Source organism: Danio aesculapii, chromosome 4, assembly GCF_903798145.1.
Source record: "Danio aesculapii chromosome 4, fDanAes4.1, whole genome shotgun sequence".
Classification (NCBI taxonomy): domain Eukaryota; kingdom Metazoa; phylum Chordata; class Actinopteri; order Cypriniformes; family Danionidae; genus Danio; species Danio aesculapii.
In genome coordinates this window covers 36879664-36903542 of record NC_079438.1, presented here as the reverse complement: position 1 = coordinate 36903542, position 23879 = coordinate 36879664, and the positions used below count along the sequence as shown (strand labels likewise).

The 23879-nt window shown below is 36.5% G+C and overlaps 1 protein-coding gene across 4 annotated transcripts in view; it reads right to left on the bottom strand.

The window, feature by feature from the left end:
* Nucleotides 1-23879, bottom strand: part of ppfia2 (PTPRF interacting protein alpha 2) — a 308411-nt gene that overhangs the window by 271438 nt on the left and 13094 nt on the right. For all 4 annotated transcript variants that reach the window (XM_056455574.1, XM_056455575.1, XM_056455573.1 and 1 more), the window contains exon 2: nt 9887-10144. In XM_056455574.1, coding sequence (XP_056311549.1) covers nt 9887-10135 — 249 coding nt within the window. In that variant the 5' untranslated portion in view covers nt 10136-10144. The remainder of the gene's footprint in view (nt 1-9886; nt 10145-23879) is intronic.

Sequence of the window (23879 nt, the reverse complement as noted above, 5' to 3'; positions counted from 1 at the left end):
CCGAGGACCCAGCCCAGACAAGTTATTATTACTATTATTATTATTTTCTTGTTGGATTATTAGTCAGGAAACTCCACATGTGCATGTAAAAACAAAGTTTAGATTTTAAATGAACTGAACTACTTAAAACAGACTCTGTCAGACAATGTGAAGTATTTTTTACTTCAAAAAGGACTGTTAATAAACTTGAAAGCAAATGAGCCTATTGTGTAAACAGATGAGTATCTTTCCTTGTGATTATTGTCAGTCTATCGCCTCCAGTTGGCGGCATTCAGGTCAGTTTGCAGACTGTTTGTAAATATAATAAGGTGATCCACCAATCCTAAAGCAGCAGATCAATGAAAGCACAATGAGCTCAAAGAAAGAACTACAACTGCAAAACCAGGAAAAAAAAATCAGATTTATGCTAAGATATAAACAAACCGATTTTGAGCTTTTCAAACAAGCAAAAGCCTACATCAATCACACAATTAGTGTAGACAGCGTAAAGTGGCCATTACAAACACAACCAAACAATCACTGTGAATAAAAATCTATTTCAATGCTGTTTAAAAGACATTAGCAAACACAGTTCTCAATTACAGCAGCTCATAATAACATGGCTTTCCTGCTGGTACAGGATCATTCAGCCAAAGAGCCTCGTAAAGCATTAGCGTGGAGTTGATGTGGCGAGGGCTAATAAACCGCTACCATGCTAATTAATGGAATCGTTTGCACGCATGTATAATCATGATGGAGAGAAGTAATATTTACTGTAGTTTTATAACAGTGTGTCTGAATACTGTCACAACACAGAAGATCAATAAATCGTTATCATTGTGGTCTACACTGCGGCTCTTGTAAAATGATCATGTCGTGCTGGATAGAAATGAGTCGCATGTTAATGTGTGCAATTCGTTATTATTTTATGAACTTTAAAAAGCTTTCTTTTTGTGTTCTTGAATTATATACTCAATCTTACATAGTTCAAAAGCTTGCTTTCTTCAGGGGGACACAAAATTAGTTTCGGACAATGCTCCAGCTGCTATTTTTCATACATTTAACATATAGCATATTATAATGCTTTTAGTTGGTGCTCTTTAGATTCCTATGTATTGAACAGCCTCACTGTATGGAAAAGAGGATGGACATTCTTCAAAACTTCTAATTTTGTTCTACAGAAGAAAAAAAAGCCATACTCTAAAACAGAAATGATCAATTGACGAAAATTTGTACATACTTTGTACAATTTAGATTTTACTCAGCAACACATTACGCATAAATCCTCTGGTGTTGTTTGGTCATTTTAATAATAAATATTTATTTAATTAATTTTTTTTATTGGAACAGAAAGAAACTCATTATAAAATTGATGGGCATAAATCTTTCTGAAAAAAAAAATCAAAAATCATACATTTGTTACCCAATCTCAGGAGAAAAGTGGCTAATTTGGACAAATTCATATGATTTCCTTCATCTACAAACTTAGGATTTGTTAAAGGAGGCGTGCCCCTAAAGCTACCCCTCACTGGCGGATGAGCAATACATACAGTATTAAGATGTATGAACGAACAAATACAAATGAATACAAACTAGCCACTAAGTTAATAAGTTATGAACTACCATGAGATTGAGTTGGTTGTTCGAGGTCAAAAATGACCACAATATTGAACAGAAGTTGAACAGAATGTTTTAATCACAAGGAAGTTTGTTGCCTCGGCAATTTAACACATTATTATCATGTTAACGCATTCATTAATTAACGCCAACAATTTTTTTAAAATCGAACATTAACAGTTCCATTATCATTTTAAAACTCCACTGCCCATTGGCTCTGAATACACAGACAAACAACCAAGGGTCACAGGAGGGGTGGGAAAATAATAATAATAATTAATAATTGCTTACATTTATATAGCGCTTTTCTGGACACTCAAAGCACTTTACACAACTTTTGAGGGGAATCTCCTCATCCACCAGCAGTGTGCAGCATCCACCTGGATCACACAACGGCAGCCATTTTGTGCCAGAACATACACCACACACCAGGTAATTGGTGGAGAGGAGACAGAGTGATAAAGCCAATTAAAATATGGGGACGGTTAGAAGACCATGATGGACAGAGGCCAGTGGACAAATTTGGCCAGGATGCCGGGGTTAAACCCCTACTCTTTTTAGAAGGACATCCTGGGATTTTTAAAGACCACAGAGAGTCAGGACCTTGGTTTAACGTCTCATATGAAAGAAGGCGCTCACGGAGTATAGAGCCCCCATCGTTAGGACCCACACACACCGCAAGTTGAGTGCCTGCTGCTGGTCTCACTAACACCACTTACAGCAGAAACCTAGCTTTCCCATGTGGTCTCGCATCCACGTACTGACCGGGCACAAGTCCTGCTTAGCTTCTGTGGGCATTGCAGAGAGCTAGCTGCTAGCTGCCGAGATGTTGGACACTGGCTTAGGATGTACTGTCATCATGCATCTCAGCCAATGAGAACATTTGGGGTAGCCCTGATCACACCAAATGCAGAGAACCGCATCACTCACAGTTTATTTTTTTACTTCAAGCTAGAGTTGATGTATATGCAAAGGGAATTTTAACAGTTAATCATTAACAGGAACGATTTCTATGCATCCCCAGTATATGCAACGCATATTCCGCATCATTTTCTGTGAAAATTTGCCTCAATTCACCCATTTACATTGACTTATGTAATCTACAGTGCAAAAAAATTGATTTCCATTTGGTGTGAAACAAGCATAATTGCAGAATGTATTCTGAAGTGACACTATAGACTGGAGTGATGATGTTGAAAATTCATCTTCGCTTCACAGGAATGAATGATATTTTCAAATATATTACAATAGAAAGAGTAATTATTATAAATTGAAGTAACATTTCACAGTATCACACTGTATCTTTGGATCTTTTAAACGCAGACAATAGAAATGATTATGATCAGGAAAAGACATTTTAAAACTACCCACACCTACAATTGTACACTGGCACTCATGAATGCATACCCTTCATCAACGACTAACTGAAGTACAGTAGGCAGAACTAAAGCCCATGTCTCCACCAGGAACAAGAGCATCACTGATGTGATATGTGAAGCACTACACAACAAAACCTCTTTTTCTCCTCCGCCAGAACCACAGAGACTTCTGGAAGGACAGCGCCGAGGACTTGTGACTACATTTACTGACACACTTTTCCTCTGAGCGTCAAGCTAATCTGGGTTTAGGCGTGATTACGTAAGCCATCAGTTTTTCCCATGTCTCTGGGCAATAGAAGCGCAGCTGAAAACCGCGTGTGGTGATTTGGAGTCCTCTTTGTTCGGGAGCAGAGACTTGGACACAAATTTTAGTATCACCAGTTTCAGCTGCTGCAATCACACATGGCCAGCTGTGACATGCCCATATTTTCACAGTCTCTCAGCTGTGGAAAAAAAATTCACTGAAACGCGCGGCAACTGTATCTTTCGTGAGTGTGAAATCATTTCTTTCTATGACACCACCGGATATTCAGATATCCTTATCGGAATATGGTACACCTGTACTGATTGCATGAGGGCTGCATGTCTAATTGAATGTGATTTTCATGCACATTTTGTCAGTAAAGGCGGTTCTGTAATCAGTAGTAAATCTCCAGAATGTGCTTTCAAATGGAGCAGTGTTTACTACACATGAGTGTTAGTTCACTGACAAGCGACGCAAAATCACGGTCATAATCTATTTAATCACACAAAATTCTGCAATAATAAAAGCTGTTTTATTTATTCATTGCATTAGTATATACTTTATTACAAGGATTTTCAACCTTTTTTACTTCAGACCCACTTGTCTGACATTTCTCTAAAATGTTTGTATGAAATACTCATTTAAACCTTAATTTATTAACACGCACGCACGCACACACACACACACACACACACACACACACACATATATATATATATATATATATATATATATATATATATATATATATATATATATATATATATATATATATATATATATATATATATATATATATAGGGAACCACAGTTCAAAAGTGAGACCAGCTTTTGCTTTAAACTGGACTGACTGAATATCTACTATTAAATATCTACTAATCAACAACAGACAAATGTATATACAGTAAAACACCCTAAATCTGTTGAAACGTGTCAATCTGATAGCAGTTGAGCTTGCAGCTGGATATTATTTGGAGATCATTGACAGGAACAGTGAACAGCTCCGCCAGAGCGCATCTGAAGTTCATATGCAAGTTAATCTTTACATTCTATGGCAGAAACACCATTAAACCTAGCTAGATCCTCCTGTATGGGCTATATAAAACACTCACAGGACACTTATTTGGACAACTATTTGGATATATTAAATAGTTCACACAAAAATACACAAAGAGAGACTTTCACTTTCACTTCACACATAGTTCATGAAGGAACAGACATACTAGTTGCAGACACGATCTTGAGGGGTTTTTTTGCAGTAATCAATCAGAGAACAGGAGAAAGTGCATTACTTCTATCATTTTAATATAGCATATTAATAATGAAATCAAAAAATTTAAGTATAATATTGAGAGCTAATTCCACCTGCAGGATCACTGAGGACCATTAGTTGAGAATACCAGCTTTATTATCAAGAAAATTCTAATAAAAGTTCATCCCTACAGTATATTGACATAGCTCTGTGATTATTAGTCATCTTGAATCAATGCAAGCAGTTAAATCAATGAAAGAAGTTAAGTCGAACTGTTTTTTTTACTGTTGACAGAACCATACGCACAATTAATTGCAATTCTAAATTATTGCACATATAATTTTACATATAACATATAACATTGCACATATACCTCATCAAGATGGCGCCGCGGATGGCAGCTTCGGCGTGGGGCTCTCCAGTGTTTGTACTGTTTTTGTTAGTCTGTCCTGTTTTATGTTTGTCAAACACGATCAGTTACACCAGGGACGAGCTGCTGAACATTCGGCAGTGCACACCAACTAATCAAGAACTGGATTTTGATTTTTGTGGTGTTTTGCGGAACATTGTAGTCGGCGGAGCAGCCGCATTGTGGAAACGCTACAAGACGCGCAAGCGTGGGAAGCGAGCCGGCGCGCTCGTCAGGCTAAGACAGCGCGGCTTCAGAACGGCGCTGCCCAGCATTCACCTGGCGAATCTCCGCTCTCTTCCTAACAAAATGGACGAACTACTTCTGCTCACATGCAAAAACAAGAACTTTAACAACTCTGCTGTCCTGTGTTTCACGGAACCTGGCTAAACGAAGCCATTCCGGACAGCGCATTAAACCTACCGGACTTTCAGCTGTACAGAGCAGATCGCGATACGGAGTCAACGGGCAAAACGCGCGGTGGTGGGACATGCTTTTACATCAACAGAAGGTGGTGTACGGATGTAACTGTGTTAAAGAAGATGTGCTGTCCTGATGTGGAAGTGCTTTTCATTAACTGTAAGCCGTTTTATTCACCAAGAGAGTTTTCCTCGTTCATTCTCGTCTGTGTTTACATTCCACCGCAAGCACACGTGAGTACTGCGCTGCAACAGCTGGCTGATCTGATCACAGAGACAGAACAACAACACCCGGACTCTGCTTTTATCATACTTGGGGACTTTAATCAGGCAAAACTCACACATGAGCTGCCTAAATTCAAACAGCACATTACATGCCCCACCAGAGGCAATAAAATTTTGGACCATTGCTACACCACAATAAAGGATGCATATCGCTCCGTCGCCAGAGCAGCTCTAGGACTCTCCGATCACTGCCTGGTTCATCTTATACCAACTTACAGGCAAAAACTTAAAACTACTAAGCCAGTATTAAGGACTGTCAAGAGATGGACCAACGACACAGAGCAGGTCTTACAAGCCTGTTTTGAATGCACTGACTGGAATGTTTTTGAAGCTGCAGCCACAGATCTGGACGAGCTCACAGAGACTGTAACATCATACATCAGTTTCTGTGAGGAGTTATGCATCCCTACCAGGACCTACTTGTCATTTAACAATGATAAACCATGGTTCACACCAAAACTCAGACAGCTTCGTCAGGCCAAAGAGGATGCTTACAGGAGTGGTGACAGGATCCTGTACAATCAGGCCAGGAACACATTGACAAAGGAGATTGGTGTGGCTAAGAAAAGCTATGCCAAAAAGCTGCAAAACCAGTTTTCAGCTAACGACCCTGCATCAGTGTGGAGAGGCTTAAAAGATTTCACTAATTACAAGACACCGTCCCCCAGTATCGACAGCAATAAACATATTGCAAACAAGCTGAATATGTTCTACTGTAGGTTTGACACCTATGACCAGACACCTCACACCCGCCCGGACCATCTCCCTACACAGCCATCAACACCACATCAACACAGCCCGGACCATCGCCCTACACGGCCATCAATACCACATCAACACAGCCCGGACCATCTCCCTACACAGCCATCAACACCACATCAACACAGCCCGGACCATCGCCCTACACAGCCATCAACACCTCCAGCCATCTTCCTCTCCCCCCCTGCTCCTCAGATAAGTGAGGAAAATGTGCGTCAGATCTTCAGTAAACAGAAGAGAAGGAAAGCACCAGGGCCAGATGGTGTCTCACCAGCCTGTCTGAGAACCTGCGCTGACCAGCTGGCTCCCATTTTCTCCCATATCTTCAATAGATCACTGGAACAGCGCAAAGTTCCATCCTGCTTTAAGCGCTCCACCATCATCCCAATCCCAAAGAAGCCAAAGATCACAGGACTCAATGACTACAGACCTGTGGCCTTAACATCTGTGGCCATGAAGTCATTCGAAAGACTGGTGCTAGCATATCTGAAGGACATCACTGGACCCCTGCTGGACCCCCTGCAGTTCGCCTATAGAGCAAACCGGTCTGTGGATGATGCAGTCAACATGGGACTGCATTATACCCTACAACATCTGGACAAACCAGGGAACTACGCAAGGATTCTGTTTGTGGACTTCAGTTCTGCCTTTAACACCATCGTCCCATCACTGCTCGAGTACAAACTGGCCCAGCTCTCTGTTCCTAGCTCTGTCTGTCAATGGATCACCAGCTTTCTGACAGATAGACAGCAGCTAGTCAGAATGGGCAAAATCACATCCGACAGCCGCACCATCAGCACTGGTGCCCCCCCAGGGATGTGTTCTTTCTCCACTGCTCTTCTCCTTGTACACCAACGACTGCACTGCAAAAGACCCCTCCATCAAACTCATTAAGTTTGCAGACGACACTACTGTTATCGGCCTCATCCAGAACGGTGATGAGTCTGCATACAGACAGGAGGTGGAGCGGCTGGCGTTATGGTGCAGATACAACAACCTGGAGCTGAACACGCTCAAAACAGTGGAGATGATAGTGGACTTCAGGAGAAACCCCCCTGCACTCCCCCCACTCACCATCATGAACAGCACTGTGGCTGCAGTAGAGTCATTCAGGTTCCTGGGCACCACCATCTCTCAGGATCTGAAGTGGGACATTCATATAGACTCTATTGTGAAGAAAGCCCAGCAGAGACTGTACTTCCTTCGTCAGCTGAGGAAGTTCAACCTGCCACAGGAGCTGCTCGTACAGTTCTACTCAGCTGTCATCCAATCCATCCTCTGCACTTCAATCACCGTCTGGTTCGGCTCAGCTGCCAAAACTGACCTCCGTAGACTACAGCGAATAGTCCGGACTGCTGAACGAATCACTGGCACTACCCTTCCTACACTTCAAGAACTGTACTCTTCCAGAGTGAGTAAAAGGGCTCGCAAAATCACTCTGGACGCCTCACACCCAGCACACTACCTGTTCGAACTGTTACCGTCTGGTCGGCGCTTCAGAGCACCGAGCACAAAAACAGCCAGACACAGGAAAAGTTTCTTTCCTCAGGCTGTCTACCTTATGAACAGTTAAATATTCCCCTACTGTGCAATAAATATGTGCAATACTTTCTCATACGCACTTGTACACAGCACCTTATATCAATATACAATGCAATACTTTCTACATTCGCACTTGTACACAGCACCTTATAACCTGTATATTTATAACAATCTGTACATACAACTCAACATCCAGGTTTTCTTCACTAACCGCATCTGTTTAATGTTCATCATTTTTATTATTATTATTTAATTTTTCAGATTATTTTGTGTTGTCACATGTCACTTTATGTACACTGGAAGCTTCTGTAGCCAAAACAAATTCCTTGTGTGTGTGAAGCACACTTGGCAATAAAACCGATTCTGATTCTGATAAACACAGTATGTGCATTGCTGTATAATTTTTTGAAAGTTACATAAGCTTCATATGTAAAAATGTAGTTTTTGCTGATACTGATAACTGATAACTCTTTATTTGTGGAAGCTGATCATAAACATCCTTAATAGGAATTTAGGAATTGTAAGCTTCATTACAAGAAGAAAAGGCAAACAAATAAAGTAGCTTGCAGAAAAACCATAAGAGCTTATCAATAGCTATGTTTCCATCCCAAAATGCGAATGAACTATGCACAAAATTGGATTATCGCATGAAAAACGTGCGAAAAAAGCAGCGTTTCCATCCAACGAGTCAAAGCGAACAAAATCCTGATTAACTGGCACCAAATATCAACCGTAAAAACTGAATTTACTGAGGTAGGAGAAGCTGCGTCAATCTTTTCTTCATCTAATAAATGACTTTCCCCTCAGAAGGCAATCCTGACACGCTGTGAACACGCTGTGGCGTTTGAAGGTGTCAGACGTGGAGCACAGACGCTCTTGATTCTGGAGGTCATTAATAATATAATATCACTAATACTTAAACATTAAGGCGTTTTAGAATTACCAAAACAACAGTTCAGATGGTTTACAGTGTGCTCAGCCTGCTGGTTTGTCCATTTACGCACATTTTTATCATCACATGACCTCTTATAACAAAATCACATGATCTTTTTTAATGCGCATACTGAAATTTGTGCGTTAAAAGTGGTTCCATCGTAGTTTATGCGCATTTTTTCTTATCGAATAAAAAGTTTATCCTACTTAGTTATGCACATCCGTTTTTCATGCGCATTTTCAAAATTTATGGCATCTTGGTGTTTTCATCAACTGGTTTTTTATGCGAATATGCAAAATGCCCATAAAAATAGGTGGATGGAAACATAGCTATTGACACCATAATGTTGGTTTGGGGTAAGTGCGTTGTAGAGGATTACATAAATACCAGCAAAGCAATACTGAGATTGAATTATTGCAGAAATTACATTTATACATCAATACAAAATGTAAAAAGTTATTAAATCTTTAAAAATATGCTGATTTAAATTGCAGTAAACAGAAGTACTGTGTACACATTAATCCCATTATAACTTCTCCTGCCAAAGTGTGCATGTGCTGGTGGGATGTAAACAGATGCTGTTTGTTATTACGACTACTAAATGTGGAGGAGTTCAAATCAACAATGTGTTGCTACCATTTATTATTTTATTATATATGCAAGAGTTTAGATGAACCCTCGGTATGAACGTCTAGTTACATACTTAAATACATAAGTTAGTGAATTCAGCAACAGCTTTAGCATCTTATAGCCGGACAATTGATCAAATGATTTGATAATAAGTCTATATATGAATATATATGCAGAAGGACACACTGATGTCATATTATTTAAAAAAATCATCCATGTTTAAGATTTGAATGCTGCATGCGATGAATCCAATTTTGCCTTTATTTTGGAGCGTACTTGCTAATAGTTAAGATTAACACATTGCTACCAGCACTCGCCAAAAATTTACTTTAATATCAATGAAATTAAATGTTTAAAAGTTTGCTTTTTGCTTAATCGTGGCTGAAATAGGGCTATATGCTAACACTGAGACTCTATAAGTTTCTTTGTTTAGGTACCTGTGGCAGTGCGGAGCTGAGCTGGCGCTGGAGGGAGTCCCGGTCATAGATGACGTCCTGCAGGTGCTGCTGTGCGAGGGCCAGGCTCTCCTGCGTCTCTCTCAGGGTATCCAGCAGACGGTCTCTCTCGTCCAGCATGTTGACCATCAGCTGCTCGAAGTGTGAGTCCGGGTCAGAGGCACTGCTCTGAGAGCCACGCTGGCTCAACGCCGTGTCCTCGCTGATCGTTGGCATCACCTCACACATCATCTTCACCTGCTGGAAGACAAGCAGTGCTTAGAGACCCTTCTGCTGAGTTGCTCTCAAACAAAAACTATTCGGTTAATATTTATTAATTTTATTCAGTTATAATTTATATATAGTAAAATTTTTTCAAATATTTGTATTTTATTTGTTTATTATATTTGTTTATTATCTGTTATTAATATTTAATTTGTTCAATATTTATTATATTGTTATTATTAATTTATTTTGATGTGGTGGTGGCAGACTGCAAAAAATGCTTTTCTTACTTAGAGTTTTTGTCTGGTTTCTAGTTCAAAAATCTAAAAATTCTTAAATCAAGAACCATTTTCTAGACAAGTAAAAAATATTGTCTTCTTTTCAGAAATAATCAGTTAATATTAAGTGAGTTTTTCCTTAAAACAAGCTAAATAATACGCCAATGGGTAAAGAAAATATATTTGATAACAAATATTTAATATTTCACAGCAAAAACATTCAAACAATACTTTGCTTACCACATTGAAAACACAAAGAAAACTATTTTGTTACATATTATTTATGACCAAGAACAACATATCAAAAACAAAGATTATTGCATTGACTATATTAGAACAGACACAAACATACAGATTGAATTCTTTTTTTTTAATATGAACCCATTTCAATATATATATACAATTTAAAAGCTTGAGGGATATATATATATATATATATATATATATATATATATATATATATATATATATATATATATATATATATATATATACACAGTTGAAGTCAGAATTATTAGCCCCCTTTTGAATTTCTTTTTCTTTTTTTAAATATTTCCTAAATGATGTTTAACAGAGCGAGGACATTTTTAGAGCATGTCTGATAATTTTTTTCTTCAGGAGAAAGTCTTATTTGCTTTACTTCCGCTAGATTAAAAGCAGTTTTTAGTTTTTTATGAACCATTTTAAGGTCAAAATTATTAGCCCCTTTATGCTATTTTTTCCGCCTGTCTACAGAACAAACCAATATTATACAATAACTTGCCTAATTACCCTAACCTGCCTAGATAAACGAATTAACCGAAAAATATCTAGTAAAATATCATTTACTGTCATCATGTCAAAGATAATATAAATCAGTTATTAGAAATGAGTTATTAAAAATATGTTGAAAAAAAATTCTCTCCGTTAAACAGAAACTGGGGGAAAAAATAAACAGGAGGGCTAATAATTCAGGGGGGCTAATAATTCTGACTTCAACTGTATATATATATATATATATATATATATATATACACACATACATTTCTATTAAAAATAAATAAATAAATAAAATTCATAGTTTTCACTAAGACATTAAGCAGCATGCCTGTTTTCAACATTATAAGTAACACTTAATATTTTTCTTGAACACAAATGAGCATATTTCACATGCAAACATAATACATATACAAATACATATACTGTTTTTCCCCATTGACTTCGGTGTTGTGGAAAATAGAAAATACAAATGTATATAAGACTCTCGTCATAATAAATGAAATTAGATGTAAAAAGTGGACAGAGAACTAAATAAAAATATTTCTGGAAGTGCATTTCTAAATTTACACTAATTACACATGTTTTTTAATTGCTAAAATCTATGTTAACCATTGCAATGAAGTTCAGGAATTTTAAGACAGAAAAATAGAAGTGATATGAATTAAACCTGGGCAAATATAAATATTTCAGTGTGTTTATGAGGGGGTGGAACACAAATAAAACTGATTTCATACTAAAGTTACCAGAGCAGAGATGAAGATCATGTAATGCAAATGAAAAAAAAAATAAACAAATATCACAAGCTTTGAACAATTACTGTTCAAATACACATTCACACAACTATATTGATACTATATATGTGTTTCTCAACCAGGTTCCTGGAGAACCACCAACACTGCATGCTTTGGATGTTTCCTTTGTTTGTCACATCTTTTACAGGGCTGCTTCTGAAATCACATACTTTCATACTATATAGTACGCTAAAACAGTATGCTAGCAAAGTAGTACGTTCAAATTCATAGTATGCGATTCATAGTACCGAGATGACCTACTACTTCCAGACAGATTCTGAAGTGCACATCTGCTGGACGCTATGCTATCCCATGAGGCACCGCAAGAGAATTCATGAATGGGAGTGAAGCGAAGCAACTGACGTGGGTAGGTCACGTGAGTATGACAAAATGGCAAATGTAGTACGTCAGAGTTCCATTCATACTACTCACATTCATACTGTATAGAATGTACTTTTCTAATAGTAGAGTAGTAGATTCAAATTCAAATGCACTACCTACTGAGTAGTAGGTAATTTCAGACGCAGCCCTGGTCTCTAATGAGCTGATGATTTGAATCAGGTGTGTTTGGTTAAGGAGACATGTAATTGTGCAGAGCTGGTGGTCCCTCCAGGAATATGGTTGAGAAACACTGCTATATATAATCATCCTTTGTTTTCTGTCCTCTTAGCGTCCATCTGTAAAAGCATTGAACAGCTCCGAGCGCCAGCAAGCAGACATCATGTTGACTGTATGTACATAGCGGTGATGTGCGTCTGCTCCTATTAGACTCACAGCTGTCAGGATCGTGTCGCTGTAGGGGAGACGAGCATTAAAACACAAGGGCCCGCAAAGATCAACGCCTGAACTGAGGTGATCATACAACACAGGACAAGCACTGAAGGAATCTGCTGGCAAGATCGAGCCGTGTTTGTGTGTGTTTACAACAGAGTGAGTGGAGAAAGAACAGACGATCAGAGAAAGAACAAGTCTTGCCAAGTAAATCCTGTGTGTGTTTGTGTGTGTGTGTGTGTGTGTGTGTGTGTGTGTGTGTGTGTGTGTGTGTGTGTGTGTGTGTGTGTGTGTACAGTAAGTGTATCAGTGCAGTTTTGAGACCTGGCCATTCATCATCTCTACACAGTGGCCTCCAATAAGCCCTCCACTATTTGAGTTTCTTTCTTCTGTTCACCACAAAAGAAGAAAAATGCAAGTACCATTGGCTTCCATAGTATTGTTTTCCACTATGGAAGTCAATGGGTACCATCAATCAGCATTCTTCAAAATATCTTCTTTTGTGTTCAACAGATGAAAGAGGGAGGGAGAGTAAATGATGAGGTAAATGTCATTTTTTGGGTGAACTTTTTGTTCATTCATTCATTCATTCATTCATTTTCTTTTCGGCTTATTACCTTTATTAATCCGGGGTCGCCACAGCGGAATGAACAGCCAACTTATCCAGCATATGTTTTACACAGCGAATGCCCTTCCAGCTGCAACCCATCTCTGGGAAACATCCATCCACACTCATACAATACGGACAATTTAGCCTACCCAACCCGGAGGAAACCCACGCGAACACGGGGAGAACATGTAAACTTCACACAGAAACGGCAACTGACCCAGCTGAGGCTTAAACCAGCAACCTTCTTGCTGTGAGGTGACAGCACTACCTACTGCGCCACCTGGGTAAACTTTTGATTTAACAAAAAAAAAACAAATAAATAATAAAAAAAATACTCTGTCTTTATATTAAGTGGCCTTAAGTACTACTTACGCCAAAATATAAATACAATGTACTTAATGTGTTCATATCGTATTGTAGAAACACTTCTGGCGCTCTTGAGGTGAGATATGGGTAAGACTCACTGTATCCGAAGTTGCCCATTATACCCTTTAATAGTGCACTATTTGAGTGAGCTGCCATTTGTAGTGGTGTCCGAAGTCATAGTAAACATTCTGAAAAGTACTCAATCAATCCCACAATTTACTGCAATAATGAGCGTACAACCCATGTGCACTCAACAGCTGGTAAATACCAACAATACACTTTGAGAGTTCACTTGCCGAATTAATTTCTTAGTCTGACCACAAGATAATCTAAAGCGGAATCCTATTGGTCCTATCCTCACTCATTTCCCTTCACTTCTTTAAGTGGACTTTATTAGTGGACTAATGCCTCATTCAGATTAGCAGCGACTTTGTAGCTGCCTGTCACTCTGGGTGGCGACTTGCTTCAAACGCAGGGGTGTGTAGGTATATACAGCACGAATACAACCGGCCTCTGCTCGAGCTTTATGAAGTGTCTTTATCCACAAACACTGGCTCCACAGTCACTGACTATGTTTATATGGACATCAGAATTCAAATGATTTGCCTTAATCTGAATAAGACAATAATATAATGAAGGTGTTTACAAGAGTTACTTTGAATGTTCCTTTTATGATCCCGTTTTACATGTTATAACACATTATGTGAGCTTTATTGGCTGTTGCTCAAGAAAGTCGCTCTTCATTTGCATAAAGTTAAAGGATTCTCAACTTTGTCGTGTTGCTCAACACGCCCACCTGATCGCCAAGGGTCACTGTTGCTCTCGTAGACGGAGGTCGCCAGAAGTCACTCACTCCATGTTAAAATGAACGGTCGCTTGTCGCTTAGCCGCTGGGAGACGCTTGTAGTGTGAATGAGGTTTAATATAGAGAACCGTGAATGAGGAGGCAATTTCAGATACAGAATCAGTCATTCACCATGATGGACAGAGAACATAGTGGTTATTTGCAGAAAAAAGAATGTTGAGCTTTACAAAAAATAAAGAGGCTTTAAGAAAATAACACTACAAATGTCAGGAATCAGGAAAATAATTAAGAAATCCAGTTAATTGAAAGTGTTATGATTCAAACGAGAAGAGGACATGTGCCCCTCTTTCATCTTAAAGAATCACAGCAGAAGTTAGTTGGGTCTTGGGGTCAGAAAGTCTACAAAACTACAATTGGACCTTACTAAAATTAAACAAAGTGTTTTGAAGAATTTCAAGAAAAGCCTCTACTCCTATCCAAAAAGAAACTCAAATGCCCTCAGTTTGTCAGGCAATGCTGCCACTTTCAATGAGATCACATCCTATGGTCAGATGAAACCAAACAAAATTAACAGAGGTAACAGCGAGATCACCTTCTGGAAATCTATTTCATGCCCATAGTTAGATGGTAGGTCTGTTTTTTTTCTGTCAGAGGACATGGACATCTTTAAGATATGGCATTGTGGACCTAAATATCTATAGATATTAAATTAAATTAAATTGCCTCTGCCAGAAATCTTACAATGGGCCATGACTGGATCTTCAAACAGGACAATGATCCAACCTCATCAATAGCAATCAAGGTCTTGCATTGGCCAGTCACCTGACTAAACCTCATAGAAAACGTGTGGTGAATTGAAGAGGAGAATCAAGAGAGAGAGAGATTCTGCATAGAGAAATGATCTCAGATCCCTTGCCATGGATTCTCCAACCTCATCAGCCATTATAGAAGAAGACTGAGTGCTGTAATCTTGGCAAAGAGGGACAGCAAAAGTATTGACTGAAAGGCTGCCATTAATTTTGGCACACATATTCAACTAAGATTTGTTTCTGATGAAGCTTTATTGTGTTTACAATTGCTGTTCTTGATGAGATTAGAGTTCTTTGTTAATATTCCCAGCAAAAGATCAGAAGATTAAACAATAAAGACCTTTTTTCACAGCGTTCTTTGCTCATATTTATCAAGGGTGCCAATAAAAATGGAGGGCACTGCAGAAAAATAATTCCTGCTTAATGCTGTAGAGTAAATGTGTGTGTGTGTTAAAGCAGATATTTGATGGAAGATTGAGCTGCAGATTTCATGCTTGTGCCATTTATTGGGACAGAACGCATCATTTCCTGTGTTTTATGTGACTGGATCTCTCTCCAGCTGTGTGTTGTATCATCTCCTGCAGCACCATGACCTGGTGCACAACACAACCATCACCTGTGCCATTCATCTCAGCTGATTTATATATTCCACACTCACTGAGAACAGCAAAAACGTGGCCTTGTATGAGGGAATCTTTTAAATAAATGTTCAAATATGAAATTGGTTTGTGCCAGTTGTGCATTTTAGATGCATTATGGATGTGTCGAAAGCTTTAAAATGCTGCCTAAGGTGAGAGAGCATCAAGGCACATCCAAATCCAAACTCTGCTTCACTTCATGTCTCTGGAGGTACCTTTTACTGATCAAATTTTGAAGGCTGCATAGATTGTTAAATATTGACTTAAATATCCCATAATCCTGTGCATTTAATTTCTGGCGTCTCGAAGTGCCGCTCCGGTATCATGTTGTGTGCAAATATACATTTTTGACCAACATTTTCCAATTTTGATGACATATTGAGAAATTAGTATTGTAGTAAGCAAATATTCCCTTAGTTATCACCACAGCTTTATCTATTTTGGTGTACATGATTAAATTATGCTGTTTCAGAAGTCTGAAATCAGCTTTATAAAGTGTCTTCATCCACAAACACTGGCTCCAGAGTCACTGACTATGTTTACATGGACATCAGTAATCAAATGATTTGCCTTAATCTGAATAAGACAATAATATAATGAAGGTGTTTACAAGAGTTGCTTTGAATGTTCCTTTTATGATCCCATTTTACATGTTATAACACATAATTCGATTAATTCGCAGTCTCCCTTAATTGTGATATTAAGGCCTCCCACGCCTCCTAGTGGGCCCACTCTGGGTTCACTACATCACAGTTGGTGTCAGAAGCGGCGGCCACCCGGAAGAGAATGAGGAGGAGGAAGCTGGGTCTACGATCTGATGTAGGACGCAGCTTGGCGTAGACTGTCGTCTGGTGGAGAAGAGGCAGCTACGGAGCGTCCCAGCACCAGTGAGCCTTCTACGCAGTCCAGTGAGGGCATGGCGAGTATGATGAGGGATTTCCTCAAGGCGCAGCAAACAAGAGAGGAGCTGTTTCTTCGTGAGCTGCGGGGACTCCGTGAGTCGATACGGCCGACGGAGCTGACAACGCCATCGCCCAGTAGAGTATCCACAGTGGAGACAATGCTATCCACAATTTCTCAGGAGTTTCATGTAATATCAGGTGTTTCATTTTTAATTTTACTCTTTAACTGCAGTTTGGCACTTTTACTTTCATTCAGGAACATTTCATGTACGCCCCCATGACAAACGAGATATTGGATGTGAGTATGAACTGCTGGAAGAGTGTAGTTTTAATGAAACTTAATTTCGCATTTCGTGATGCAGGTGTCTGTGGTCCTTCAATGACTTGGTAGGTGCAGAGAGTAGTGTCAAACAGCTGTGTGTGTGTAGACTACCCTGTCGCAAAATGCAGCAAAAATCCTACACGATGGTAATAGTTTGATTGCGGTGTTTACCTGTCTGTACTGCATTTCAATAATGCGACTAAAATCAGCATACTCCACCATTCGATTTCTAATTAGTTCGATTATGACCAGATTGCATTAATCAAAATCGATGTTTACATGGTAGACTCTTAATCAGGGTGTTGTCTTAATCATATCAAAATCAGATTATTAATATCCATGTAAACATACTCACTGTCTGATAGATCATGCTGCCTAAGCTTTCAGACGCAGCCTAAATTATTTAAAAATAAAACATTTATTAATTGACTATTTTAGATGTATTTTATACTACTACAGTATTTATTATTAGCGACAACTGTGCAACACAATATAAAAGTGCAAAAATATGTATCACAGCCACTTAAAAATATCAGTTTCCCTGAACATATGATTTACAGTTTATTTTTGTTTTGTTTCATAACTTACAACTTACAACATTTATTTCAAATTTAATATATGAATGTCATCATTTGGAGCATTTTATTTGGCATAAAATAACAAAAAATAGTACAATGTTTTCAGATATGTTGTTTTCTTTTTAATTTTTAGTAAACTCAATACCAGTGTTTTACCTTAAAGAAATAGCTCAATGTTTGGGAGAATAACCCAGATGTTCGGTCACAGCAATGTGTCATTTTCTGAATAAAAAAGTGCACTAAATGACAATATTTTTAATTGAAATTTGGAAGAAATTACACGTTTAGCGATGTGACAAATACTGTCAAATCAAGTTAAGTTAAGGCAAGTCAAGCTGAACTATTGTCAATCCCCTACATGGGTAGACCTAAAGTGGAAAGGAATGTTGTGTCTTGCAGGAACATAGTGATACATAAATAAACAATCATAATTATGAACATAATACTGGATGTAAGAGCTATTTTAAACCTATACTAATCTAACATATCGTAATCTAACTATACTAACTATACTATAAATACTTAATACTATGAACATAACCTAACTTACACAAGTACTTTCACATAAGATGAGAAGATTTTTTGTCCAAAAAGCCTAAAGAAAGTAATAATGAGTCCTTGTAAGCTAGAGTTAAAAGAGCACATAGGTTAACCCTTTTTTCATATTTAATATAAGTCTTTTGTGTCTCCAGAATGTGTCTGTAAAGTTTCAGCTCAAAACACGCATTAGATTATTTATTATAGCTGTTTGAAGTGTCAATATTATTGCTGGAAAAAAGGTTTTGCTGTTTTTTTGTACTGGCCCTTTAAGGCTAGTCCACCCCGCCCACCGTTCTGACACGCGGCTGTGCAGATGAAGTGAATCTGAAGTGAATCGCTGTAATTCATTACACACATGCTGTTTTAAAACATTTTAAACTTGTAAAACTCACTCTTGATCACGTTTGATGATGATTGATGAACCTATCGAACTGAACACACCTTTTATTCCCGGCTGCTTTGCGCTCGTCCTGTCTTGATTATATGATTATACACGTGACTACCGGAAATGTTAATGCGAGCAGCTGTCAATCAATATTGGTGGGTGGGGGGACCGCACTCCTATGTAAAGTTGCGGTCGATCTGAAAACAGCTCCAATTGGTCTACCGTGTTTATGTTGTTACATTTGAAAAAAAGGACTGGGTGTGTTTATTTCACCCCAGAATGACAGTTTATACACTATACTTACACACATTTTTGTCCAAACAGCTTGAAATGTAGATTTTTCACCATAGGTGCCCTTTAAGTAAAGTGTCTGGTACATATAGAGAGGACAGTGTTTCTACAGGTGGTTTGTCAAGCCCACCCACTTGTGTGAGGAACACTTCAGAAATGCACAATTTTTTTTTTCTAGAGATATGGAGTGATTCTAAGAAAGTGTCTGGTGCAAATGTGTAAACTGCTGCAAGTGTCAGTTAAAGTGTCAGAGAGATGAAGGAGTGTGTTTTCTACAGGTGGTTTGTCAAGCCCACTCACCTGTTTGAGGTACACTCAGAATTGCATAATGTTTTGGGGTTTTTTGACCATAAATATAATGACAATGAATGAATTCATTAGCATGATAACTATGTCAGGTCTCTCAGTATCACCTCAGCGCTTTATGGCGATTTAAGTAGTAGTGATATAATTAGATTTTATGATGTTGGAGTGTGAATGAGAAACGTTAAAGTGTTTTAAAATGAAGATGCTATTGTCAAGCACTCATCTAGTCTATGTTCTGTCTTCTCGTGTTTGCAGAGAGCAGGTCTACATGTCCATCCTAAGCAGTCTCTCTTTGGCAGTTTGCCCTACGGACAGTATGTGAACAGGCTGTTAGCCAGAGTCGCAGCTAGCCGTTAACTGCTAACTTTAGAGGCACAAACGCTCTGGGCTTCAGCCAGCTCTCCTGTCTCCAACCAAGCATGCAATGGAGAGCCCTGAAGCAGCCTAAAAATGTGGGTGGCTTTTTTCCTTCTGTAGATAAAGAGACAATTCAGAAGACAAACTAATGTGCACAGGTCTGTCACGAGTTAGACCACGTCGAAAGTCTCTCATAAATCACTGCAGGGTAACAAAATGCTTGACAAATGTAACTTAGTAGCAACATGCTTACAACCGGATCTAAGTCGGGTGCTACTTTAAAAATAAACTAAGAAGTTATTTTAATCAATTGTAATAATAAATGATATTGAATTAAATTAAAGACAAACAAATTATATTGTTCTAACAAGTTAATTCATTTCAAATGATTCATTTGTTCAGCTGCACATTTATTTTACCTTTAAATTGCAGTTTTTTTAAGTAAGTTTACATTAATAGTTTTAGTTAACACAAACATATACAAAATAGGCATGGGCCGATATAAGATTTTGACGGATGATAACTTTGGATGAAAAATATCCCGGTTTCACGGTATTGTGATTAATGCTCTAAAACATATGCTTTTAAATGTCAGGGTAAAAAACTAAAACTTTTGAACTCAAAAATCATTGACTTCTGCTGTCTTCATTAGTTTCACATAGATTTCTTTGGCATCTTTGAATATCTGAATTTGAATTCAGCTGGAGATACTGTTGTCCTAAAAAGCTAATTAAAAAAACGTATAACAGAATATTTTGGGGGTTTTAAAACCTTGATTTTTCCAATCCACGGTATACCTTGAAAATGGTTATCGTCCCATGCCTAATACAAACAAACACAAAAATATCATATAAGATAATGCCTTTAATAATGATGTATTAAATACTTATGTACTTTTACAGATTTTTTTTTATTTATTGATACAATTTGGTTTTATTTTTTTGTTTTATATTTGGAAACTCACTTCGTAAGCCTACATTTTTCATTTGATCTTGAATTACATTTACTAAAAATTATTTGATAGTTTTGATAACCAATTCATATATAGTATTATTTATATAGCAATATTTGTTAATATTTATTTTTTTATATTTAACACTTTAATATACTTTTTAAAATATTTTTAATAATACTTCTGGCTTATTTTACACTTTTAGCTTACTAATTGTAGTTAGTGTATGAAATGTTAACTTGGCAACTCAGCTTTTTATTATTAATTTAAATTATTTTATAGTTTAATATAATATAATATAATATAATATAATATAATATAATATAATATAATATAATATAATATAATATAATATAATATAATATAATATAATATAACATAATATAAATATAATATAATATAATATAATATAATATAATATAACATAATATAAATATAATATAAATATAATATAATATAATATAAGTATAATATAATATAAAATAATATAATATATATAATATAATATAATATAATATAATATAATATAACATAATATAATATAATATAATATAATATATGTATAATATATATATATATTATATATATGTATAATATAATATAATATAATATAATATAAATATAAAATAATATAATATAATATAATATAATATAATATAAGATAATATAAATATAAAATAATATAATAAAATATAATATAATATAATATAATATAATATAATATAATATAATATAATATAATATAATATAATATAATATAAATATAAAATAATATAATAAAATATAATATAATATAATATAATATAATACAATACAATATAATATAATATAATATAATATAATATAATATAATATAATATAATATAATATAATATAATATAAAATAATATGATATGATATGATATGATATAATATAATATAATATAATATAATATAATATAGTATAATATAATATAATATAATATAATATAATGATTGGCATCATTTTTGCAGCTGCTCAGGAATCCATGAGTGAGTCAAGAACCCACTAGGAGATCACTACTTTCTGTCACACACAAATTGACCTGCACCTGAAATTATCGAAGCCCTCATACTAAATTGTCATGTTCCCATCCATCTATTTTATGTGCATTTTGAAATATTGTATAAAAATACTTAATGAAAACGCCAAGATGCGAATACATTTTGAAAATGAGGATAAAAAAAGATTATGCACACAACTGCGTAGAATAAACATTTCATCTGAAGAAAAAATGCGCATAAGCTACGATGGAATCATATTTACTGAATAAACGGTTTGATAAGCATGTGCATCAAAAAAGTAATGTTATTTATTTATTTAACAGATTGCACGATACCAAACAAAGGTATAATGGGACGGCATTAATAGGCAAACTAGTAGACTGACCACATTGTAAAACATCTGAAATGTTGTATTAGTCTAGGGCTGGGCGATTAATCCAAAAGTAATAGAAATTGACATTCATAACTTATAACTGATTCAATTTTTTCAGGTCACATTTTTCAATTACTTTCACATGACCCCGCTCTGTTAAAGCTGATTTAAACTTCTGCTTCGATTGCATGGGTGTGGTCTGGCGCAGCCTTTGCATGGTCGCACCTCTCAAAAAATGGAACTGTACGTCACGCATTTGCACTACATTGACGATGATTGAAAGCTGCACCAGAGAAGCCTTAACATGGAATATTTTCTATTACAATAGAATTAATATTTACATAAAAATATTTGTTTACAGAAGATGTAGGAAATCACTGTTTAAAACATTATTTACAGGATATGCAAGGACATGCAATTATTTTATTTAGAAGAGATACTGCTTATTTTCTACTTTTAATATGAAAAACATTGAAAATAGTTCATTTTGTTTCCAAAAGCGCAAGTTATTTATTTGTTACTGTTGGTTTTAGGCAATGTGTGTTTTAATTACAGTTGTCAACGTTGATGCTCAATAAATAATCATAGATGGTAGATTGTAGATTGTGTGTGTGTGTTTCCTTCAATAATTTTAAAATCAAGTAATGCACCTTCATTCAGAAATATCTCACTTGTAATATGTGAGCATATTTACTGTCCAAAACTGGTCTGTGAACTATGAGGACAACAAATTTTATAAATGAATAAAATAATCATTTATTAATTGTAATCGAGTTCAAATGTTTAAATTTGATGTTAGATTTTGAAGCCTAATATTGTTCATTCTAAAATTTCTTAGCTAAAGTCTGACATCACAGTGGTCCAGTATTATTAAGAGTGCCTCCAAAAACGACATCTTCTGAATTGCAAGTAATTTATTATTTAAGATTATTATTTATTGCAGAAAATTTCATTTTTCTTTTTGATATTTGCTGCCAATTTATCAGGAAGAGACGATTTTGTTCTCTTTGACTCATTGGATAGAAACTGTGCTTTATTTACAGATGTTTAATACAACTTTCCAGTTTTGCGCACAAATCTAATTAGCTTTTTTGCATGGAAACACAGGTAGTGAGACTTCATCTGGAAGCATCTCTCATTTCTATCCCATCTGCAGTCTAGATTTACTGTACTTACAGTAGTTATTGGTATATTGATAGCTGATCGATATAAACAATCACCACTGCTCCTTAACCGTGGTCCTTTGAGCTATCAGGTTATTAGGAAAAACATTAGTCAAAAAGGTGAAAATCAAAGCCAAAGTTTCTCCTGACACTTCAAGAGGAATATTCGGATGTAACGGAGAGAGAAGCAGACGAGGAGGAGAAAGACTGGAATAGAAGCGCCGTCTCAATGCCATATGCCAATCAATAAATGATTCATGTGGGACAGAGTGTGGGACTCCCTCTCAATCACTGCACAAACAGACATTTATCTGGCAACAATAGTGAAATGAAGAGCTGCATTTATTTTCACACAACACTGGCACGTTCAGTCAGACTTAGATATTCAGAGAGTGACGTCAGGGACAGACACCTGCTGCAGAGCTCCGTCTGGATGAGCCATCTTCACACACCATCAGTGAGATCCACAAACACAGCTTATGAGCAAATACAGGCTTTACTGAAGAAGAAACGCCAGCTGAAAGAGGTGCTGTGTCCACACTCAATCAATTAGACATGAATGAATGAATGAATGAATGAATGAATGAATGAATGAATGAATGAATGAATGAATGAATGATTTACTGTTCATTGTGAATTTTTTTGCTACCAGAGTTTCACAGCATAGCAATACAGTATTGTAATATACAATACAATATTATATATGATTTGATTGTGAAAGTATTGTGTGAATATGAAGAGAGAAAATGGCA